This window comes from Arachis stenosperma, chromosome 3 (assembly GCF_014773155.1).
Source record: "Arachis stenosperma cultivar V10309 chromosome 3, arast.V10309.gnm1.PFL2, whole genome shotgun sequence".
Classification (NCBI taxonomy): domain Eukaryota; kingdom Viridiplantae; phylum Streptophyta; class Magnoliopsida; order Fabales; family Fabaceae; genus Arachis; species Arachis stenosperma.
Genome location: NC_080379.1, coordinates 39,355,807 through 39,364,899, shown reverse-complemented (window position 1 = coordinate 39,364,899; position 9,093 = coordinate 39,355,807). Strand labels below are relative to the sequence as shown.

At 29.2% G+C, this 9,093-nt stretch overlaps 1 protein-coding gene across 2 annotated transcripts; it reads right to left on the bottom strand.

Annotated features, from left to right (window-relative positions):
* Positions 1–1,373: 1,373 nt before the first annotated feature.
* Positions 1,374–5,132, bottom strand: LOC130967846 (transcription factor bHLH68-like). 2 transcript variants are annotated; one of them, XM_057892878.1, is made up of 9 exons: positions 4,454–5,130; positions 4,055–4,355; positions 3,638–3,712; positions 3,314–3,379; positions 2,864–2,929; positions 2,621–2,677; positions 2,362–2,406; positions 1,998–2,048; positions 1,374–1,799 (listed from the first exon to the last, which is right to left on the bottom strand). In XM_057892878.1, the coding sequence occupies exons 1-9, from the start codon at positions 4,705–4,707 to the stop codon at positions 1,656–1,658; spliced, it is 1,059 nt and encodes a 352-aa protein (XP_057748861.1). In that variant the 5' UTR covers positions 4,708–5,130; the 3' UTR covers positions 1,374–1,655. The 2 variants fall into 2 exon arrangements, with proteins under 2 accessions (XP_057748861.1, XP_057748862.1); XM_057892879.1 differs by lacking the exon at positions 3,638–3,712 and having other exon boundaries at positions 4,454–5,132.
* Between the last annotated feature and the right edge of the window lie 3,961 nt (positions 5,133–9,093).

Here is a 9,093-nt window from a genome sequence, read left to right as displayed (position 1 = left end):
AGAGGCTCATGAAAAGGAGAAAACTTGCCCCCACTAAGTAAAAAAAATTAATAATATTATGTGAATCAATATATTTGTTTTAGTGTAATTATATTTTTGTCTCACAAAAATTTATAAAATTTTATTTTAAAATTCATGTTAAAAATAATTTTTTATTAAATTTAACTTATAACTATATTTATTTTGTTAAATTTAAATTAATATTAAAATTAAAAATAAGTAAATAAACTAACTCAATAAAAAATTAATTAACAGAGATAATATAATTTTTAGAACTAATCAACTAGTTAATTACCAAATAAAATTTTAGTTTTTTAAATATAAGTAAAATGATCTGTATCTTATTTTGTCTTAAAAAATTAGTTAAGATAAAAAATAGTATCTATTTATTAATTAATATTTTTATTTTAATATTATATAAAATTTTTTAATTTTATCTCTTAAATAATTTTACTTGTAACAACTATTTTAAATTAAAGAATATTTTATGTCATAAATATTATAACGAATAAACTTTCTAATTGAATGAGAGGTAATTAATATTTGAAAATTATAATAAGTAGTAAAATAATTGTTTAAAAGCGTAGAAATTAATTTTGATATATTAAAATATGTATATATTTTTACATAGTTATTTAATTATATTTATTTTTTAGATAATTATTTACGTGATGAATATAAAATATAATTTTTTTAATTATAATATATAATTAAATAAATACATAAAATTTTTAATTTGATAGTATATCAAAATTAAATTAAAGTATTTTAAATATAAAAATATTCATTAACTCTTTTTAATTTTTATATCTCCATTATATTTTTAGTATAATTAGCAATATTAAAAAAAATTTATTTTAAGATATATATATTTGTCCCCACTTCTAAAATTTTTTGGATTTGTCACTGCGTACGTACGTACATAAATAATCATAAAAAGGACAAATATAATTAAATAACTATATAAAATATTTTACACTATAAATACATTAAAATTAAATTTATATATATAAATTATCCTCGGACTAAAAAATGCCAAAACGTTCTAGCTACGTGAAAATCATAACGCGATAGTGTGAGTACAATTGCAATGGACAGGCTAGGTTACTTATTCATATGTTTACATCCAGATGCAGATTTATAAGATATATTTTAAGATTGTTATTAATAATTCTCTGAGTTACTAGCTAGTATACTATATACTTATCCTAGCAATAGGCTGCTCTTAATTGTATATCCTATCAAATTAGTGCTGCCAGGTGAAGAACTAACGATTTTTATTTAAATGACTACTTAACATACCACTGTTGCGTTTATATACATTAAAATCTAGCTAGAATCATATATATGGCCTAATTAATAAGCTAAATCAATGAAAATAAAAATAACAGCTCGATTCCCATGATGTATTAAGTAGTGTTACCAAAGGTTTGCAACTAGTGGTTGAAATAGGGTAAGTACACAATTTATTCAGGAATGTTGTATAGCATCATGAGCAATCAGCCTTAGATTTTGTAGCAGATTGACTGCTCGTGATGTTGTACAAATTCATGAATTTTCGTCTCAACGTGGTTCCATATACATATGTTTGTATATATATATATATGTTACCCCCGATAAATTATAGCAGAGATCAGAGTAGCAGCTAGATGGATCTATCGAAATCCTCCAGCACCAAAAGCAGGAGACCAATAATCAGCTCCATTGTCACTTCCAACTTGCAGTGTGCATGACACTGGAACCAGACACAACCCCCTACTCCTCAGGTCCTTCTTTGCTTCTTCTTGATGCTGGGAACCCTAATTAATTAACAACAGTCAGTGAGGGATAGTTAAAAAAAATATACTACATACAAGCATATAACATTCCATTATGAGTATATCTTTGGGGATAAGTTTGTCATTTAATCTTTTGATGGTCATTTGTCAAAATCCAACGTTTTTGGTGCCGAAATATATAGTGGTTTCCTCTACTATTTAATATTTATTAACATTTACCTCCTGCTGAGTAGTTGCTTTCCTCTTCTTCAAGCAGTTTTCATTCAGCAGCTACATTACAATGCAACGAGAAAGTTATTATAAAATCAACGAGAATTTGATAATGAACCTCCAAACTTTACATTCTCAATTTTCAAATCAGTACTATATTATAGGAAAGCAACTTGTGCGTGCGTGATTCATATGTTAGAATAATATTATTTTATCTGCTAAAGCTGGTGACATTAAAATTCTCTTTTCTTGTCTACTACTTTATTCATTTAATAATAGAATTATGCAAGTTGAAGCATGGTAGGTTATTTTACAAGTGCAAAAAAAACCCCTCAAAGAGTGAATGATCCAAGGAAAAGCATAGCATATATACCTGACCGGGATCTTCAGGGAATAAACAACTCTTCTCTCCTTGAACCTAGCCTCAAATAATTACAGTATAATTAGTCAATTAGTAGCACATAATTAGGCATATTAATTGGCATGTGCTAGTGGTGCACATGTAAGAAGAGAGTATATAGCAGAAAGCAGCTGCATTATCATGTTATGTTACATTGGGAAGGGAGAAAAATGAAAGAGCGTTAGCTTTATATCTATGTGGCAAGAAAGTAAGCAGAGAAATGGGATATTACAGGATTTTGGTGTTTCATGTTTGGTGATCCATTGACCAAGTAAGGTAAGCTAAGGGCCTGCATCATCCACGGGGGAAAAGGAGAACATGCAGCAGCAATGTATACAGAATTTTTAGAACTTCGATAACTAGTAAAGGAAGAGCAACGTGCAAATGGGGCACCTTTAACAGCGTGCCATGATGCATCTCTGACTCTCGTGCGTGGTTGTTATGAAAAAAGAAGAGAGAAGGAACATAACATCACCTCAATTTGACTCTGAAGGAATCTGATATACCCAATAGCTTCTAATAAGACAGACGCAGTGTCAGTCTGCAAAAGTTAACAACATATATACCACTTATCATCACACTGTTCCCACTACTACTTTCTCATGCATCCATCTTTTCTTTGTATTGCTGCCTAATTAAAAAGTGTCTATTTTTTCAGGTCTAGAAAATAAATTATATGTTGTTAAGTTAATTGAGATATATAAAAGAGGCTTAGGGGTAGATTGCAATTGCAAGAGCAAAACGTATGGTTTAATTTGTCTTTAATTTTTATGAATTATATATGCTACATTTACAGTAAAAATAGTCATTAAATTAATTATTATATAAAATAAATACTTAAATACAAAATATAAATATCTAAGTTTATGCGTATTTAAATTGAATTGAGTAAAGTAGGTAGCTAGAGGTGAGAGTGTTAACATACCTTTCCAAATGGGGAAACGAGTTGATGGAGAGCTGCGATTCTGTCACCTAACTTCTCCTTCCTAACCTGAAATTGGTGAGAACAAATATGAAATAACTGAATCGGAGATCAGAGTTAGCAGGGAGGCACATGCTAATCATAAAGTTGGTTATATTGTTGTGTTTGTTTTGTGCTGATTATTCTTCGGTTGCAGTAACCACCCACATGCCACATGCATGACGTGCTTCCTTCTATTGTATTCAGGAGGGAATTGGATTGGAAGTATCTATCTGTCTTCTAATTCTCTTTTACTTTTTTTTCTTAGCTACATATGTTGTTCTTTACCTTGAACGTCGACGAAGACGTCGACTGTTGAACCCTAGCTTTCTTCGATGCTCCACCACCTGCGATGCTATTGCACTATACAAACACACGAATTTTCTTCAGAACGAATTGTATAGCTAGTAAATACTAAATACAAGTGTATGATTTAATTTGAATGAAGAAAGAATAATGGAACCGGTTGATGATATTAATTATTCTAATTTCTTTTTAAGACAAAAAAAAAAGGAGTTGGAGGTCCCATGGCCAAGCTTTTCGGTTGGCAAATTGAATGGCTTAAACTGAAAATTGTCTTCTTAATTAGTGAAGTCTAAAGTTATCATCATAAAATAAAATTTAATTTGCGCAGGAATTATTACAAGTTCAACATAAGATAAAGGAATATTGTGTTTGTTAGTGTATATATATATATATATATACCTCGGCGGAAGATGGAGGTGGAGGTGGAGGTGGAGGTGGAGGAAGCGTGGGCTGGGTGGAAAAGTCCAAGATGCTGGTGGTGAAGGTGACACATGATGATTTGGGTGGTGAAGTAGAATTGGAAGAAGAAGAAGCATTAGGAGGAAGCAGTATCATCTGATTGTGAGACCAGTTAGGTTTCCCTGCACTTCCATCACCGTACACATAACTGCTCTCTACGGACCTTTCTTGCTTCACATCATCAAGCTCTGATGCATGATGCTGCCATATACCTCTACCATTCTCTTCTTCTCCTCCACTCCTGGATCCAAAAAAAAAAAAAAAAAAGAATAGCAAGTAATAATCAGAAGACAGATCATGAATCATGCATGCAAGAAATGGAGAGAGTTGATTACATACATGATTAGGTGAGTCCATGAGTCGCCGGGAAGGTCTGGATTAGTATTATTGTGATGCTCATGCTCATGTTCATGCCAGTAAGAAGTGGGAGGATGAGGTACATATGGTGGTGGTGGATTCAGAAGAAAGTTGGTGTATGAAGAAGGAGTATTAGTAGTGGAGGAGTATGACAAGAAATCAGAAGAAGGAGAGTTCCAGCAGTTAGGGTTCCCGGAACCCATCATTTGCTCAACCACACCACCTCCTCTATTCATTAAGATCTCTTAATCGTTTCTTACAAATAAAAAAAAAAAGAAAAGATATTTCCCTTTACCCCGCGCTCTCTTTCTTTTCTTCCCTAAAGCTATAGTAGTTGTTCTCTCCAAATTAAAGAAGGGTTTCTTACTTTTGTACCATCGATGCTAAGCTATAGGGTAGGGGGAAATTAAAACGCTATGCTGCTACACTCCCCCCTGCTACTCTTCCTCTTTGTTTCAATAATCATCATCGACGACTCTTCAATACAAGTCACAACCCACCCTTTTGTCTTTCTTTCTATCTTTTCTTTTTTTGCTCTTTCTCTTTCTCTTTCTTTCTTCCCTTTCCTCTTCTTATTTTTCCCTTCTCTTTTCTTTTCTTTTCTTTTCTCTATTTCCCCTTCTCCCTTGCTAGCTACTTGCTTTTGCTTTATCTTAAAGTGGGACACAAAAGGTGCTACCACTTCCCATAATTTAGAAAACAACTCTATATATAAATGCAACTCATCACCATCATATCCATCAAATTATTGTTTACTCACTTTACTTTAATTCATTCTCTTCTATCATTAGATAGGCTAGCCGGGTTAATATAGAATGTAAAATTCACATAATATAAATATCATACCATATAGTTGAAGGAAAAAAAGGAGTGCGTTAATAATAATTATTTGCTCTTAAAAAAATATTTCTTTTTCTATTGCATCTTCGTATCCACGTGGCATGTTGTGAGGCTTTTATTACAAAGCTTTCTTTTTTGGTAGTTATACGTTGTATATGTATTTAGAGCCTTTAGTAGAGGATGAGACGTCTAAAATTTAATTTGAGCAATTTAATTCGACATATCCAAGCCAATCACTTAAACCATCTTATCCGTGTGGTGTTGATTCGGTATTATTGATCATTATATTGCATGTAATTTATACTTATGCCATTTCAGGAAGTAATCTTCGTTCGATGGGTTTATTGGTCTGTGTCTAGCTAATATATATTTTGATACGAAAAGTTGAAGTTTAATATAGCTCATTATTATTCAAGATAAAAAAGAAAGGGATACAGCTAATTACTAATAAGTCATGCGTAATCAATTCTGTACTATTTTATTAAGAAAATGACACTGCTTACTTGGTAGTAGTCTTACTTAGATTAATTAAACTACGTATATATAGAAGAGGAAGAGGGTAGATGAACTTTTGTAGAAAAGGGTGCGGTGAAAGTGGAAAGAAATTGAAGTTTGATAGCAAAAGAGAGTAGTTTATTTTAGGTGTATCTTTAAAGATGTCATTGAAGGTTGCTATAAATAAATAAAATAAAGTGATAAATAAATTTCTAATAATTTATACTTTAGATAAATTAATTTTTAAAAAATATTAATAAATTTTTTTAAAATAACAAATATAAAAAATTTTATTAATAATTTTTTTTGAGACTAATTTATTTATAATATAAATTCTCAAAATTTATTTATTACTTTACTCCAATAAATAATATTACACACTCTATTGAGTTATTATATATTGGAATAACCTTTTTATGAAGCATCCAACTTTACTTAGCTTCACAGTTAACTTTCAATTCTATATCCATTTTCTTTTTCTCGCCATGATGCCTAGTGCGTTGAAAAAATTCATATATAAACCAATTAGGTCAACGGAAAATACTTGGTTAAGGATTCGATCATTGACCAAAAAATGACTTGATAATACCGTCAACAAGTCCATTATTAGTCATTTTGTGAGGATGATATATAGTTATTCTCGCAGTGACTTCAAGTGTTCGGTAAAGTTTTCTTGAATTTGTGTACAAAGTTAACAAAACGGTCAAATCTAAAGCATGTCATTCCAACGTTTGTTTCTTCGGTAAAATTATTGGAATCTAATTAAAACGCGAACAAAAGCAAGATTCTATCAAATAGTAATTTGTTAGGGGTGTTATTCTAGAATCAAAACGGTGTAAATGACGTGAAATTAATTTGAAACCTTTAAGCAAACATGGGCCCTAGCTAATTGAAAATATTTCAGTTTTGTTTTTTGTTTAATCACAATTCAATAAGATGTAAAATTAATTAAAATTGATATTATACAAGTCAACACTCATTTATTACTCATGTATCTTTATATATCTAACTCTTTAAATTTATAAGAAATATAGTTTATAGTCAACACTCATTTATTACTCATGTATGTTTATATATCTAACTCTTTAAATTTGTAAGAAATATAGTTTTGGAAAAGTATAGGGTATCAATATATTATCTATCAACTTATTATTAACAATAATTAATTATTATATTTTAAATATATATAAAGAGATACATCACGAAATACATCTATAAAGACACTTCTATTAGATACAGCTATATAAAAAAGAGACACATTTATAAAGACACTTTCATTAAATATAATCATAAATAATAGTTGGTGGAAGTTAGTAGATATTTTGTTGGTAACTTAATAAAATTATATAGTTTTTGACATAATATTAGAACAAGTCCTTATATATATAACCAACTGTTTTATGACTAACATATAGTGGGGAAAAACTAATCAAATACATACTTTCATTTTTCGTTTCCTTTTAAAGGAAAAGAAATGAAAATAAAACTATTAAATACATGGCCTAAAATTTCTACAAATTAAAATTAAAAATTCATATTGCCGTGAACTCTTGATCTCTAAATTCATATTGCCGTGAACTCTTGATCTCTTGATCTCTAAATTTCGAACAATCAAGATTAGGAAAACTCAAAGGCATGGAAACAATCAATTGATTATAATTCCGCACTGGTTTCCATGTTCTTATTATCCAAATAAGAACATTGCATTGATAAAATAGTACAGTGTATTAATTAAACTAATGAGGATATGATGAGGGAATGACCAGAATAAGGTAGGTAGGCATGCATTATTGCTATATAGCTAGGTATTGATATGGCTTTATCATTGCAAACTGCAAAATCTTTGTCGAAGGTGCAATGTCTTTTCTCTCTATTTAGTCTCCACCGCACGCACCACACCAACCTTTTCTCTCATCTGTACAGTCCCTTTTCCTATTTTAACAGTCAGAATTGATTTTACCAATAATATTTGAATATTATTATTAAGAATTTTATTGTATTACACTATTTTTTCCTTATATCAGCTGTCAATTTTATATTATATTTTAATAAATATCCATTAAAGGAGTCATTTGTCTAACACGTTTTTTTAAAATATTTTTTAATAATTAAAATTTAACATATATAATCGATTAAACTGGATTATTTTTGTCAAAATTAGAGCAGATAAATTAATTTAACCGAAAAAATAATGTATTAAATCTTGAATGGTCTAAATTAATATTATTTTTATAACAAATGACTGTAATATTTTTATTATAGAAATTGACTAAAATACTCTTATTATATATATATTTTGAAAATTCTAAATCCTAACCTATGACGGCAGAAAAGTAAAGGGCTAAAATTTAGAATTCTCAAAATTAATATATATAATAAAAGTATTTTAGTCATTTTTTATAATAAAAGAATTGTAGTTATTTTTATAAAAAATAATATTAATTTATACCAGTTTAAGATTTATTCACCATTTTTTCGGTCAAATTAATTTATCTGGCCTACTTTTGACAAAAATAATATGATTTAATCGATTATATATATGTATTAAATTTTAATTATTAAAAAATATTTTTAAAAAAAGATATTTTAGACGTTTTTACCTCAGTAGCTCCCAAATATTAATACCAAATATTTTAGATTTTTATATATATATATACAACGATAAAAGCAAATGACAGGAAAAAAAATAGTAAATTTTATAATTAATTATTAATTTTGGATTGCTTAAGTAAACAAACCCTAGCTGTGGTACTAGGATTTTCTTTAATTTAATCCATGCACCATGCTCATTAATTAGCGTGTTATTATTCTTGGGTTGTCCTTGTTCATTTGTCTTCTTTCGTCACAAAAACGAATGCCGACACAAAATTGAATAATCCGCGTGATGAGCAGCTTGCTCAGCTCTTAGACAATATCATAAGCATCTATCTCATTCACATTGATTTATACATACATACATACAAAGGAAAATATTCAAACTTGGAATCTTGCTATAAAACTGGACATTATATTGTGATTTTTCTTCAAAATTAGGACCTCTAATTTTTTTAAAAAATAATTACAATTACAATAGACGTAATAGTAATACTTCCGGAATAACTAGCAATTTTTCATTGGATTCCTCATTATGCCTCTTGCGATCCCTAAATGTGATTTGGTTAACAACTAATTAAATTTAATTTAATCTATAGCTAGCAATAGCATAGAAGAGAATATATATAATACTACCACAAAAGTTAATTAGAGGTAGCCCTACGATCATCCCTCCCCTATCACATTAAAGGGGC